The sequence below is a fragment of the Hyaena hyaena genome, unplaced genomic scaffold (assembly GCF_003009895.1).
Source record: "Hyaena hyaena isolate Hyena2069 unplaced genomic scaffold, ASM300989v1 scaffold_160, whole genome shotgun sequence".
In the NCBI taxonomy this organism is placed as follows: Eukaryota; Metazoa; Chordata; class Mammalia; order Carnivora; family Hyaenidae; genus Hyaena; species Hyaena hyaena.
The window spans coordinates 2,032,035-2,046,954 of record NW_024080793.1 but is presented as its reverse complement, the minus strand read 5'-3'; the positions used below and the strand labels follow the sequence as shown (position 1 = coordinate 2,046,954).

The 14,920-nt window shown below is 50.4% G+C and overlaps 1 protein-coding gene across 4 annotated transcripts; it reads left to right on the top strand.

Moving 5' to 3' along the window:
• The first annotated feature begins 505 nt into the window (after positions 1-505).
• On the top strand, positions 506-14,172 carry F12 (coagulation factor XII). 4 transcript variants are annotated; one of them, XM_039239814.1, is made up of 14 exons: positions 506-897; positions 5,768-5,825; positions 10,294-10,393; positions 10,551-10,621; positions 10,919-11,029; positions 11,174-11,305; positions 11,456-11,560; positions 11,709-11,874; positions 11,972-12,174; positions 12,271-12,493; positions 12,706-12,842; positions 12,943-13,092; positions 13,607-13,755; positions 13,846-14,172. In XM_039239814.1, exons 3-14 carry the CDS (start codon positions 10,347-10,349, stop codon positions 14,011-14,013), a joined length of 1,662 nt encoding a protein of 553 aa, XP_039095745.1. In that variant the 5' UTR covers positions 506-897; positions 5,768-5,825; positions 10,294-10,346; the 3' UTR covers positions 14,014-14,172. The 4 variants fall into 4 exon arrangements, with proteins under 4 accessions (XP_039095745.1, XP_039095747.1, XP_039095743.1 ...); XM_039239812.1 differs by lacking the exon at positions 506-897 and adding an exon at positions 5,350-5,406; XM_039239816.1 differs by lacking the exon at positions 11,174-11,305.
• The last annotated feature ends 748 nt before the right edge of the window (positions 14,173-14,920 follow it).

Here is a 14,920-nt window from a genome sequence, read left to right as displayed (position 1 = left end):
CCGCCGCGAACACTCCGCCCCCTCCCGGGGGCCACCCGGGCGCCGGCCCGCCCAGCCCCGCCCTCTGTTTACTTTACGAGGCCAATAATCGGGCGGGTGCTCCCCGCGCCGTCTTCCCATTAGACAGCCTCTTCATCATCCCCCTCCTTCCGAGCCCGGGATTCGCTCAAAGAAGTAGGGAGGCGGGACTTTAAACGTCACCTCTTCCTGGTTGGTCCAAGGTGGGGCTCAGCCCCTAGGTTCGAATTTCTGGGCCTTCGTAGGATAGCGAACTGCCAATTAGGGCCGAGCCCTCCGCGGAGATGACAGAGGTGGGTCCTCTTGGTAACGCCCTGGAATCTGGGAGTTTGATTGGATAAAAGAAGCGTCAGTCACTCTCAGCACTGTGCCCTGACTGGACCACCAAAAAGAGGTGTGGCCCAGGTCCCTCTGACTAGCCTTGGCTTTTCTAGGGTTTGTAGGGGATGCATTTGCTTTCTTGGGCCTCCTGCGGGCTGTCTGCGAGCTGTTTTGGGCCATGTGTCCAGCCGTATTTCTCTGGGTTGGCCCATTCTGGAGAGTGCACATCGCAGGCACGGAGAGGTCCAGAAGAGACTGGCGGCCTCCCAGCGGCTCTCCAGCCTCTGGCCCCCACCCCGCCCCCGCAGCCGGATGTTGTGATTTCTCTCCACCCACACGGCCTCGCCCGCCCTCGGCCTCTGCTGCCTTATAAGGCAGCGCTACCACCCCGAGACGTTTGGATGAACTCACACCCATTATACAGGTGGGGAACAGAAGTGCCAGAAGTCCAGTGGCTGGATCTACGCCAAACGCCAGGAAGAAAACAAGGCTGATATCCCACTCTCTCCACTCCCACTTTACCCACCAGAAAACGGAGCCTTGCTCAAACTGAGAGTGGTAAGAGTTAGGCTGAGCCAAGTTCAACTAAGCTTCTCTGATCCCTATCCATTCATTCATCCAAAAATACAGAGCACCCGTTTTGTGCTAGGCATTGAGCCAGGTGCTGGGGAATACAGTGGTGTTAGCAAGATATCCAAGCTGCCTGCCTACATGCTGGAGGGGGGGGTGGGGGGGTGGGAGTAAAGGTTAATCCTCTAAGTAATCAAATACATAGGATGGTCTCAGAGAGTAATAAGTGACTATTAAGACAGGGGTGCCCAGGTGGCTCAGTCTGTTAAGCGTCCAGCTCTTGGTTTCAGTTCAGGTCCTGATCTCACGGTTCATGGGTTTGAGGCTCACATCAGGCTTCATGCTGACAGTGCAGAGCCTGTATGGGATTCTGCCCCTCCCCTACTTGCTCTGTCTCTCAAAATAAGCAAATAAAACTTATTTTTTTTTAAAAAGGCATTAAGACAAAATACTAAAGAGTGAGGGGGATTGGTCTCAGGCTGTGACATTCAAGGAGATCCAATAGCCATGCGTGACTGCTGGCTACTATATTGGACAGCACAGAGACTATTTCCATCATCACAGAAAGTTCTGCCAGATAGCACTTGTCTGGAGGAAGGAGTGGCTTCCATTTGCACAAAGATTCTATGGTGACAACTTGAATAACTAGGAGAAAAATGGTACCACCAACTCAGAAGGAATGAAGGATGGTGGCCTAGGTACTTTCTGAACCCCTAAACTTGTCTTTGAGTAGGCACTTCTTTCACCTCTTGAAATTTATGCGCAAGTCTCTGCTAGAGAGAAGTGTGTGTGTGTGTGTGTGTGTGTGTGTGTGTGTCCAGATATTTGTGAGCAGGAAATTGATGGCTTCCTAGTTCTCATTCCATAGACCCACACCCCAGCGGTAGAAAGAAGCCAGGGAAAGAAGATGGTGCTTTCTAACCCCCTAGTCCAAAATTGATGGAAGACACCCAGGTGTGCAAGGAGAACTAGGGCAGGTGTGTAGAAATTGCTGAGAAGTAGGGGTGTGTCCATATGGAAAAGTTTCTTTACAAATTTCTGCAGATTGAGCCCTAATCATATGCCAGGCTCTACCCTTTCAAATGCATTCCTATTCAGCTATCTTAACAAGTTGGCCAGACAGTATGAGTGTCTTCTACTCCCTAAAGAGGTGTGGCAATTAAGGTTCATAGAGGCTGAGCCCCTGACCAAAGGTCACACTGAGGGAGTCAGTGGCCACAATGGAATTGAAGGTTTCCTGATTCAAGTTCACTGCTGTTTTGTTCTTCCAGTCCCTGCTTCTAAGGTCATTACTTTCCTACTTCAAGCTATTGACTTACAGAGTGATCATGAGGGATATTGTTTTGTTTTGTTTTAGGAACTTCCTGGTAACAGTATATGAATTCTTGCATCAGTTAGGACTTCTGGCTGCAACTCAAAGTAGCTTAGGCAAAATAAGGGAATTTATTGGTTCAAGTAACTTAAAAGCAGAGGTGGTAGTTCTGACTTTATCTTTGGATCCCAGGTCTCTAATGGTGTCACTCAAAATTTGTCTTTCCCATATTCTGACTCTGTTTTTAATCTTTATTCTCAGACAGGTTTTCTCTCTGAGGTGTTAAAGATGGCTGCCAGCAGCTCCATGCTCACTGCTTACCATTGAGGCAACTTCTATGGAAAGAGAAAGCCTCTGTCTTGAAGATTCCAGCAAAAATCCTGGGGCTGCCTCTGACTAGTTTGATTGTGGTCAAGTGTTCCTTTGAACCAATCACGAAGGAGAGAGAGTGGCAGTATTCTGATTGGCCAGGTATGGGTCACATGCTGATTCCAACCTCAGCTGAGGGTTGGGGTAAGTTATTAGTCATCAGTCCATCTGTATTAATTATCAAATGCTGGGTAACAAATTACCCTAAAACTTATGGCTTAAGACAACAATCAGGGCACCTGAGTTGCTCTGTCCTTACGGGTCTAACTCTCAGTTTTGGCTCAGGTTATGATCTCATGGTTTGTGGGTTCGAGTCCTGCTTTGGTCTCCATGCTGGTGGCATGGAGCCTGTTTGGGATTATCATTCTCTCTCTCTCTCTCTCTCTCTCTCTCTTTGCCCCTCCGCTGCTAGTGCTCTCTGTCTCCCAAAAATAAACAAATAACCTTAAAAAACAAAACAATCAATTATTATTTCTCACTGTCCCTGAGGTTCAAGAATCACTTATACCTTAAACAAATTTCAGGAGCAGCTTAGCTGTACAATTTTAGCTTGAGGCCTTCTGTGGGTCACAGGTCAGATGTTGTTTGGGGCTGGAGTATCCACTTCCAAAGCGGCCCATTCAAAAAAATTTTTTTTATGTTTACTCATTTGAGAGACAGAGCGTGAGCATGAGCATGAGCATGAGCATGAGCAGGGGAGGGGCAGAGAGAAAGAGGGAGACACAGAAACCAAAGCAGGCTCCAGGCTCCGAACTGTAAGTACAGAGCCCAAGGCAGAGCTCTAACTCACAAACCCTTAGATCATGACCTGAGCGAAAGTCGGACACTTAGCTGACTGAGCCCCCCAGGCTAAAGTGGCTCATTCAAACTGGTGTTGGTTGTCGGCAGGAGACTACTTTTTCCCCACATGGACCTCTCTGTAGGGCTGCTTCATTGTCCTCACGACATGGCAAGCTGGCTTCCCCCAGAGTGAGCAATCCTTTTTATGACCTTTGCTAGGCAGAACCATCACTTCTGCCATATTCTATTGGACACAAAGAACAGCTCTGACTCTGACTCAGTGTGGAAAGAGACTATACTAAGGCACGAAATCCAGTAGATGAGGATCAATAGGGAACATCTTGGAGGCTGACACTCACAGCATCCCTCCATCCTTCCATCCCTGTGTGTTCTACTTTTCCTATGTGTAGGCTTCCTTCTCAGGCAGTGTCTCCCCAAGCAGTGACAAAATCAACAACATCTCCAGGCTTGCATTCCTGGTGACATCAGTGGGAAGAAAGTGTCCTTTTTCCCAAAAGTTCTGGCAAAACTTTTTGTCTTTGGCCAAGGCTGACTGGCCAAATTTGTGTATATGCTTATCCCTGAACCAATGGCCATGGTCTAGAGATACCATGCTCTGATTGGCCAGACCTAGGCCACAGCCCCATCCCTAGAACTGAAGGTAGAACTGGAAGCACTAGAGACTCATGGAGAGGATGAAGGAGGAGTGGTTCCCATAGGAAAAAGCAGGGTTGTCATTACTGAATCAAGGTGAATGGGTTGAGGGCAGGAAAAACAATGCCATCCCATCCCAACACTTTTACCCCAACTGCACATTTTAGCACCTCTTGGTTTAGCATTTTTCTCATGGGATCAGCTACTTTCTTGGCCCACTTTCTGTAGTAGGTAGAATTCTAAGATGGCTCCCAGGATCCATGGTGTATGCACACCTTCTCCTAGGTATTCAATCCACCACTAATCTAGATGTTCTATAGAAGAATTCTGCAAATGTAGTTAAGGTACCAAATGACCTTAAAGTGAGATTATTGTTGGTGGGCCTGACCTAATCAGGTAAGTCCTTAAATGGAATGGGATTCTTCCTGGCAAAAGAGATTCAAAGTGTGAGAGAGAGTCAACGTGGGGGAGAGTCTCTGTTGCTGGTTTGGAAGATGGAGGGAGCCACATGGCAAGAAATGCAAGCAGCTTCTAGGAGCTGAGGCTGGCCCCTGGCTGACAGCCTGCAGTAAAACGGGGACTTCAGTCCTACAAATCAAGGAACTGAATTCTGTCAATGGCCCGAATGACCTTGGAAATGGATTTTCCTCCAGACCTTTCAGAGAACTCAGCCTTGATGACAGTTGTGGGATACTCTGAGCAGAAAACCCAGTCACACAGTGTTGAACTTTTGAGCTACAGATTTGTGAATAAATGGGTATTTTTTAAAAGTTTTTGTTTTGAGAGAGAGAGTGGGAGGGAAGGATAGACAGAGAGGGAAAGAGAGAATTCCAAGCAGGCTCCACACCATCAGCATAGAGCCCGACACGCAGCTCAAACTCAAGAACCATAAGATCATGACCTGAGCCGAAACCAAGAGCTGGATGCTCAACTGACAGAGCCACCCAGGCACCCCAGTGGGTATTGTTTTAAGCTGTGAAGTTTGCAGTTAATTTTAGGCAGCAACAGAAAACAAATATACCTCGCCATGGACTCTAAGATCTCTTTAAGTAGGAAGCGTCTCTTGGATCTCCTTAATTTCCTCCCAGTAGAACCTGAAACATAAGGTCCCTCTTCCCACACTGAGTCAGTCTGTCACCAAATCCCAACTCCCCTGTCCTTGAGGGCCTAGCAAGGAAGCTGCTCTGCTTGGCTTTCCACAAATAGCCTCTGCCCCACCAGGCCCAGAAGGGCAGCTGGACCAATCTGATTCCCAGGACTTCAAAGACCTTTGACCAATTCTATTGATCTGGACTCCTGGACAAGCAGCTAGACTAACAGACGCCATGAGGGCTCTGCTGTTCCTGGGGTCCCTGCTGGGGAGCCTGGAATCAGTGCTTTTGGTGAGGGCTGTGGGACCCAGGAGGGTTGTGCTGAGATGGCCCTGGGGGTCCCTATCACAGCCTTGGCCTCTGCTCATGACCTTTTGGTCCAGGTGACTAGAAGGCATATTTGGAAAGGCAAGAATAACCCATAGGGCCCAGGGAAAGAAACAAGACAGCTACAGCTGGTGGATATGAGGACATGGCCTTCATTTCTGGGGGAAAGGGACCTTGAGGAGACAATGGGAAGAGGATGGAAGGGTCTGGGTCTTTTGAGAAAATTGCATTTCTGAGATGTGAGAGGAAGCTGAAGACTAGCATGGGATCTGAGGGAGGCTCTGACTTTCTGGGAAAATTCCCTATCTTTTTCTCTCCCCTGTAGACTCCACCTTGGAAAGACCCCAAGAAGCATAACCACAGAGCGGATGAGCACACAGTAGGTAAGTACCCTGACTGTGCCTCCTAAGAGACCCTTTGGTGGGAATGGGTATGGTGGGGTGTGTGCAGATGGTCAGTTTGGGGCCATTGGGACATGGGGAGGGATCTGGGACATTCTTCACTTTGTCCTTACTTTGGCTAGTATCTAGACCAGAGTGCCTACTATGTGTCAGGTCTTGTGCCCATGGGCACTGGGGACCCAGAGTGATAGAGAACTGTGTGCTCCTTGAGGGCAGGGCTTAGGCCATATCTGAGTCCCCAGTCTAGTGCCTTCCAACCTCCCTTAGTTTCCCCAGCCTCTCCTCTTCTTTTCCTTCCCTCATAGGCATCAGTCATCCACACGGAGGCCAGGGCCCTTGATGGACAAGAGCAGGGCTCTGAAGCCCAAATGCCTCTGAATCCTGGCTTCATCACTTATGTGCTGGGTGACTCTGAGCAAGTGACTTGACCTCTCCAAGCTTCAGTTTCTCTAACCATAAAACCAGGGTGGTAATAATAAATCTCTTAGGGTTGTGGAGATGGAGAAATGAGTTGTTAATCCATGCGAGGCACTCAGCCCACAGACTGCTGCATGGTGAATGTGTAAACTACATTAGCTTTTACTTATCAAGCTCCCTTTTAGATGGGGGATGTGTCTGTATCTCCCCCCTCCTCAAACCATGCCACAGCTCCCCATTGCGTTCATTCTTCTAGGCACTCAATATTTACCTCAAACTGTGAACTAGATGGACCCTGCCCTGGTAAACCTTGTGTGGTGAGGCCAGGCCCAGCCCCTCAGCATGGCACTTGGGCCCCCACGCCCAACCCTGCCTGTCTCCGCCTCCTCTTCTCATCTTTACACACCCAGCCAAACTGCTTTCCTCTCTTTTGCCTGGGCCAACCTAAGTGCCCTGCCTTTGCTTAATCATCTACTTGAGGTCTTCCTCCTTTCTGTCCATCCCATTTACATCTTTTTTTTTTTTTTAATGTTTTATTTATTTCTAGTAGACAGAGAGAGAGACAGCGTGAGCAGGGGAGGGTCAGAGAGAGAGGGAGTCACAGACCGAAACAGGCTCCAGGCTCTGAGCTGGCAGTCAGCACAGAGCCCGACGCGGGGCTTGAACCCACGAACCGCGAAATCATGACCTAAGCGAAAGTCGGACGCTTAACCGACTAAGCCACCCAGGCGCCCCCATCCCATTTACATCTTAAAGGTCTCCCTTCCTTTAATCCTGTTCCTGGCCTGGCCCTCAGCAAGTGCCCCTTTGCCTTTAATGACAAAATAGCAGCTATGCTTATTGAGCACATACTTTGTGCCACATTCTGTGCTGAGTGTACGATAGACATCAACTTATTTACGCTTCACAATACTCCTCCGAAGTAGATAGTCGTCTTGTCATTCATGGTTGTCATGTTCTATAAAGTCACAGAGAACACGGAATTAGCAAATACTGAATGACTGCTCCTAAAGGAAATATAAGGTTAGGTTCCTGTGAGCTCTGGTCACAACATTTTCATCAACTATCAACATAAAACCTTGTTTTATGTGTCATTCTGTTTCAAGACATCTTACTTACTGTATTGTTGCTTCATTCATACTGAAGTCATAGCCAGCAGCACTATAACTCATGCCTGGACAAAGCTTTTCTCACATGTAAATATTCTCTAGAATACATATCATGGTCTGCTTGCACTGAGGAACATCAGCACCATATTTGGGGGCCATTTTCAACAGTAAAATCATCTACCAGAAGCATAAAATTTCAAAATTGTGGCTCTGATTATACCAAGAAAAAGACACGTGTTTACAGAAAAGCTGAAACAAGAAGCAGAGCATGACCTTGTTTCGCCTTAGCTGGGACTGTGTGCTTCAGGCACCCCACGTTTTTCACTACTCCATGCACATCTACAAAAGCGTGAGAATTGGTTTGCATGCATGGCTATGAAAGCACCGTGAGAATTGGTTTGGGGATTACCAATCAATTATAGCAAGAAGACAGATTTGTAAAAGCTGCAAATGGAGTGGCTGTACTGTACTGTTTTTAAAAATAATAATGGCTACTAGCAACATTTTTATTGTAAAAACATTAGAAATGACAGAAATGCAAAAGAAGAAAAAATTCTTCCGTAATCCACTATCTTCTAAAAACCACTCCTACAAACTTTGGAGCACGTCCTAGATTTCTCTTTTGATGTATATGCAAATATATTTGTACAAAAATAGGACCACATTTGATATGCTGATTTCTTGGGTTTGTTTCATTTTGTTTTTAAGATCTTATTTTTAAGTAATCTCTATGGCCAACATGGGGCTTGAACTTTCAACCCCGAGATCAAGAGTCACATGCTTTACTGACTGAGCCAGTCAGGGGCCTCTTGACATGCTGTTTTTAACTTGCTCTTCTTCATTTAAAATTATGAACACTTTTCTCTCTCTTTTTTTTTTTTTTTTAAGTTTACTTATCTATTTTGAGAGAGAGAGAAAGCATGAGTGGAGGGGGTGGTCAGAGAGTGAGACTCCCAAGCAGGCTCTGTGCTGTCAGTACAGAGCCTGGATGCAGGGCTCAATTTTACGGACTGAGCCTCCCAGGCACCTCTGAACACTTTCTTGTACTAATATATCAGCATCATTTAAAGTGATTTTTAGGGGCCCCGGCTGGCTCAGTCAGTGAAGCATGTGACTCTTGATCTCGGAGTTGAAAGTTTGAGCCCCACATTGTATGTAGAGATTGGTTAAAAATAAAAATCTTTAGAGGCTACTGGGTTGGGTTGTTCAGCCAGTTGAGCATCCAACTCTTGATTTTGGCTCAGGTCATGATCCCAGGGTTGTGGGATTGAGCCATGATTCCCTCTTGCTTCCTTTGCCCCTCTTCCCTGTTCATGTGTGCTCTTTATATGTAAAACAAACAAATAAAATATTTTAAAAATAAAATAAAAATCTAAGGGGCATGTGGGTGGCTTGGTTGGTTAAGTGTCTGACTTTTGCTTTCGGCTCAGGTCATGATTTCATGGTTGGTGAGTTCAAGCCCCATGATGGGCTCTGTGCTGGCACTGCAGAGCCTGCTTGATATTCTCTGTCTCCCTTTCTCTTTGTCCTGCGTGCACTCTCTCTCGCTCTCTTTCTCAAAAATAAATAAACTTTAAACATTTTTTTTTTAAATGTTTTATTTATTTCTAGGAGAGAGAGAGACAGTGTGAGCAGGGGAGGGTCAGAGAGAGAGGGAGTCACAGACCGAAACAGGCTCCAGGCTCTGAGCTGGCAGTCAGCACAGAGCCCGACGCGGGGCTCGAACCCACGAACCACGAGATCATGACCTAAGCGAAAGTCGGACGCTTAACCGACTAAGCCACCCAGGCGCTGCTAAACTTTAAACATTTTTAAATAAAAATCTTTTAAAATAAAAGGGATTTTTATTATAAAATATGCATAACAAAATTTACTATCTTAATCATTAAGTGTACAAGTCAATGGTATTAAGTACACTCTATTGTTTTACAACCATCACAGTCTTCCATTTCCAGAACTCTTTTCATCTCTCAAAACTGAAACTCTTCTGCTATATAGTTAATCCTTGAACAACAAGAAGGTCGGGGAGCTGAGGCCCTCCCTCCTGTGTATGAGAAAAACCATGTAGAACCTATGACTCCCCCAAAACTTAACTACTAGTAGCCTACTGTAGACCACTGATGGGAAGCCTTACTGATAACATAAATAGTTGATTAACACATATTTTATATGTTAAATGTATTATACAGCATAAAGTATTCTTTTTTTAAAAAAAATTTTTTTAATGTTTATTTTTGACTGTCTAGACAGAGAGAGACAGAGCATGAGCAGGGGAGGAGCAGAGAGAGAGGGAGACATAGAATCTGAAGCGGGCTCCAGGCTCTGAGCTGTCAGCACAGAGCCTGATGTGGGGCTCGAACTCATGGACTAGGAGATCATGACCTGAGCCGGAGTCAGACGCTTAACTGACTGGGCCACCCAGGCGCCCTCAGCATAAAGTAGTCTTACAATAAAGTAAGCTAGAGAAAAGAAAAAGTTAATAAAAATCATAAGGAAAATACATTTATAGTTCTGTATTTATCAAAAAAAACCACACATAAGTGGACCTGTGTGGTTCAAACTTAGGTTTTTAAGGGTCAACTATGCTATTATTGTCATTTCACAGATGAGGAAACTAAGGCTCAGAGTGGTCAAGTGACTTCTACATTCAACACATTTATTAAGTGGCTACTCTGTGGCAAGCACTCTTCTAGGCCTGGGGGCTACAGATTTGCCCACGGTCACACAATTAGTAGGTGGTGGAGTCAGGAGCCCACGCCAGACTACAGAACTGAACATCTTAAGTTCAGTTCAGGAGAACTGAACGTCTTGAAGGCACAATGATCTTTTCAAGGGTCTGTTTTCCAACCAGGCCCTGAGGGGTGGCACCTGCGGGGAGGGGGGGAGAGTGGGAAACAACATCAGGGAGTGTGTTATCTCTGCAGTTCTCACGGTCACTGGGGAGCCATGCTACTTCCCCTTCCAGTACAACCGGCAAATGTACCGCACATGCATCCACAAGGGCCGGCCTGGCCCCCAGCCCTGGTAAGACTACCCAAAAGGGATTAAAGCAGGGGCCTGTGGGAGATGGACTCTGCCCACACTTCTGCCCAAGGAACCCTGCTTGGAGAAAGGGGGCTCTGATAGGGAAGGGTGGGCCAGTCCCCTGGGCAGAGCAGGGAAGCTTCATCTCTTTCTACAGGTGCGCTACCAGCCCCAACTTCGAGCAGGACCAGCAATGGGCATACTGCCTGGAGGCCAAGAAAGTGAAAGGTGCTACACACAGCCTTTGGGGTAGCTCAGGGCCCTCTCCTTCCCACTAGTTACTCTACTGGGTATCATGAGTACTTACACACCTAGTATTCTGAGCCCATCCAGACCCTTCCCTTCCTCCAGAAGGAGAAGTTCTAGGAGAAAGTAGCCTCATTTTGCCAGTGGGTAAACTAAGGCATGGAAACTTGGAGTGCCAAGGTCACAAGACGAGCAGATTTGGGTAGGGAATTGTCTCCTATGACCCAGGCTGTCTGACTCAGGCCCCCCACTCTTCCTTCCACTGTGCTCATCTCTCAGACCACTGCAGCAAACACAGCCCCTGCCAGAATGGAGGGACCTGTATGAACATGCCAAAAGGCCCACACTGCATCTGTCCAGAACACTTCACTGGGAAGCACTGCCAGAGAGGTAAGGAGATGGTGAAGCCAGGGGAGGGGATGCTGGGAAAAACAGGGGCAGTCCTGGGCCTACTGAAGAGGTCTCTGGATCCGCAGAGACTTGGCATGATCCTGGACACTCTTGAGACCACTGCCCTCTCCCATTTGTCCCCAGAGAAGTGCTTTGAGCCTCAGCTTCTCCAGTTCTTCCATGAGAAAGAAATCTGGTATAGCCTTGAGCCGGCGGGTGTGGCCAGGTGCCAGTGTAAGGGTCCTGATGCCCACTGCAAGCTGCTGGCCAGCCAGGGTGAGTGGATGGGTCAGGAATTGGCCTGAGAGGAGGAAGGCGAAGGTCTGGAAGAGAAGCTGTTAGGCATCCAGGCGGTGTGCCCAAAGAAAGGGGAATTTTCTGTGGGGCCTTTAGGCCCGAGGTGCTTCATTGTGCTCCATCTCCCAGTCTGCCACACCAACCCGTGCCTCAATGGGGGCAGCTGCCTAGAGGCGGAGGGCCACCGCCTGTGCCATTGCCGGGCAGGCTACTCAGGACGCCTCTGCGACATAGGTGAGTAAGGATCTAAGAGGGAACAGAAGCTCCGCCCCCAGGTAAGAAGGACTCCGGGAGAGGGACTACGGAGAGTGGGGAAAGTGGCTGAGAGGGCAGTGGGAAACGATACCAGCTCTTGGCTGCAAGGAGCCGCCTCTCCCCCCAGACACTGAGGCGCGATGCTTTGATGGCCGCGGGCTTGACTACCGCGGCGCGGCTGAGACTGCGCTCTCGGGCGCCCGGTGTCAGCCGTGGGCCTCAGAGGCCACCTACCGGAACGTGACTGCAGAGCAAGCGCTGAACTGGGGACTGGGCGACCATGCCTTCTGCAGGTGCGCTGGGTGGGGCGAGCAGGGCGCTCGCTCCCGTCTGCCCCAGGGCCCTCTGGGGCTCCTCACCCTTTAACAGCGCCCCCTCCGGTGTTTATAGGAACCCGGACAATGACACCCGCCCGTGGTGCTTCGTGTGGAGCGGCGACCGGCTGAGCTGGGAATATTGCCGCCTGGCACGTTGCCAAGCCCCAGTTCTTGAGGCTCCTCAGATCCTGCCTCCAACCCAGGTCCCCTCTGGGCACCCGGACTTTCTCCTGCCATCGCTCTCAGCACTGCAGAAGCCGCAGCCCCCGACCCCAGGTAGTTGGGAAGTGGCAGGAAGTCAGAGAGCGCGCGGCGAGCTACCTTCCAGCCCTTGGTGGGTCTCCCAGCACTCAGCCTGGGCTCCTCCCACAGCCTTGGGCGTGACGCCGGAGCAGCCCACTCCCCTGCCGAGTGCCAGCTGCGGACAGCGACTCCGGAAACGGCTGTCCTCGCTGAGCCGCGTGGTTGGGGGACTGGTGGCCCTGCCCGGGGCGCACCCCTACATCGCCGCGTTGTACTGGCGCCACAACTTCTGCGCGGGTAACCTCATCGCCTCCTGCTGGGTGCTGACCGCGGCGCACTGTCTGCAGAACCGGCGAGTCCTGGGGCGCGTAGCGCCCTGCCGGGGACCCCAGCTCGTCTCTTTTCCGAGCCCCTCTTCCGTGCAACACCCGAACCCGTACCCTACCTGTCTCTCACCTTTCCCCAGCGCCCCAGGAGGAAGCTGAAACCCAGCAAGGGACTCGGGAGCAGGAGGCCTGTGGCCGGCTCTGAGAGCGCTTTCCCCCGCACCCCCTCCGCCCGCAGGCCCGCGCCGGAGGAGCTGAGAGTGGTGCTCGGCCAGGACCGCCATAACCAGAGCTGTGAGCAGTGCCAGACGCTGGCCGTGCGCTCCTACCGCCTGCACGAGGCCTTCTCGCCCATCACCTACCAGCACGACCTGGGTGCGGGGGCGGGGGCGCCCCCACGGCCACCAGGGGAAAGGGGAGGGGAAGGCTCAAAGTCCCAGCGTCTGGGTCTCACCCTCCTCCTCGCCTGGGTTAGCCCTGCTCCGCCTGCAGGAAGGAGAGGACGGCCACTGCGCGCTCCTGTCGCCTTTCGTTCAGCCGGTGTGCTTGCCGAGCGGCGCTGCCCGCCCAGCTGAGGCAGAGGCTGCGCCCTGCGAGGTCGCCGGCTGGGGCCACCAGTTTGAGGGTAGGCAGAACGGCTAGGGGAGGCAGGGACACCTCTGGCCACCAGGGTAGGCAAGAGAAACTCTCAGCTTTGGTACCACTAGGGACAGGTGGCGCTGACCTGGTGGGCTGGGAAGATTTGCCGGGCCTTTGTGTCTGCAGTCTTCTACCAGGGCCTGGGCTTCACTGCTGGGGGGCGGGGCGGGGAGGTCCCCAAGGCTCCTAAGAGATATAGAAAGAATCACACTTTCTCTTGATTACTTCTGGGCACTGCGATGCCAGAGCTAACAAGGATGCCGGCCTCGCGCAGGCGCAGCCGGTTGGCTAGTTGGGAATCATTGTTCAGAGACATTGGGTGGGAAGTGGGAGTGGGGTTCCAAAGCACTCGTGCTCCGCTCTTCGTTCAAATCCCAGCTCCTCTCTGGAAATGGTGTTAACAGCAACTCTTCTCCTCACGGGCTTGCTGCAATAGAGGCCAGTTAGTGGGGAGCAAGCAGAGTCGGTAGGGGTGTGAGGAAGTCGTTCACCGTTCGCAGGGGCCGGGAAATATTCCAGCTTCCTGCAGGAAGCGCAGGTGCCGCTCATCCCTCCGGAGCGCTGCTCCGCCCCGGACGTGCACGGAGTGTCTTTTACATCCGGCATGCTCTGCGCTGGCTTCCTCGAGGGCGGTACCGACGCGTGCCAGGTGAGGCCTTGGACCCGGTTGGCGCCCTCCTCCACCCCATCAAGTGCAGACTCCAGACCAAGGGTGCTGAGCCACGTATCCCTGACCCAGGGTGACTCCGGGGGCCCACTCGTGTGTGAGGACGAGGCCGCAGAGCACCAGCTCATCCTGCGAGGCATCGTCAGCTGGGGCTCCGGTTGTGGCGACCGCTATAAGCCAGGTGTGTACACCGACGTGGCCAGCTACCTGGCCTGGATCCAAGAGCACACCAATTCCTGACCATCCAGGGACTCGTCTTTCCCTCCTGGGGGATTCTGGAATGGAAGGGTGGCTGGTGCATAATCTTGGATGGCAAGGGTTGCGTTCCATTCCTCTCAGCTCTGGCAGCTGGGGGCCAGGCATAGAGTAGGCACTCAATAAAGTGCTTCTGAAAATGTGTGAGAGGCATAGTTGTTCAAGGGGCCTGATGGGACATGCCACAACAGTAAACTGGTGCACTTCTCCATACTTCTCGGGGTACAGGATCTATTAAGATCTTAAACAAGAGATAGATTGGTGTCCAACTGATGTTTTTTGAGCCCCACTGTGTACCAAGTCCTGAGTAGGATGACTCCATATATTTATTTCTTGTATAGAACTAACTTATTAACATTTGAAGTTTATAGAACAGAGGTTCTCAACCTCTACTGTACATTACAATCATCTGGGGAGCTTTTTGAACCTATGCCTGAGATCCACTTCAGATCAATTAGATCTGTAGGGAGGGGGTGTTGATGGGGGTATGTTTTTAAAACTCCCCAGGTGATTCCATGTGCAGTCGAGGCTGAGAACCATGGTTAGAAATGCTTCACATTAAAACAGTGGTGTAGGAGGGCGCCTGGGTGGCTTAGTCAGTTAAGCGTCCGACTTTCGCTTAGGTCATGATCTCGCGGTTCGTGGGTTCGAGCCCCACGTCGGGCTCTGTGCTGACTGCCAGCTCAGAGCCTGGAGCCTATTTCAGAGTCTGCGTCTCCCTCTCTCTCTGACCCTCCCCTGCTCACGCTGTCTCTCTCTCTCTCTCCTAGAAATAAATAAAAATATTTAAAACAAAAACAAAAACAAAACAGTGGTGTAGGCTCTTAGAGCTGGCAATGTGGAAGACACCCCCACCCCCAACTTGCACTAGAGCAGTGGGGCTCAAATTGTG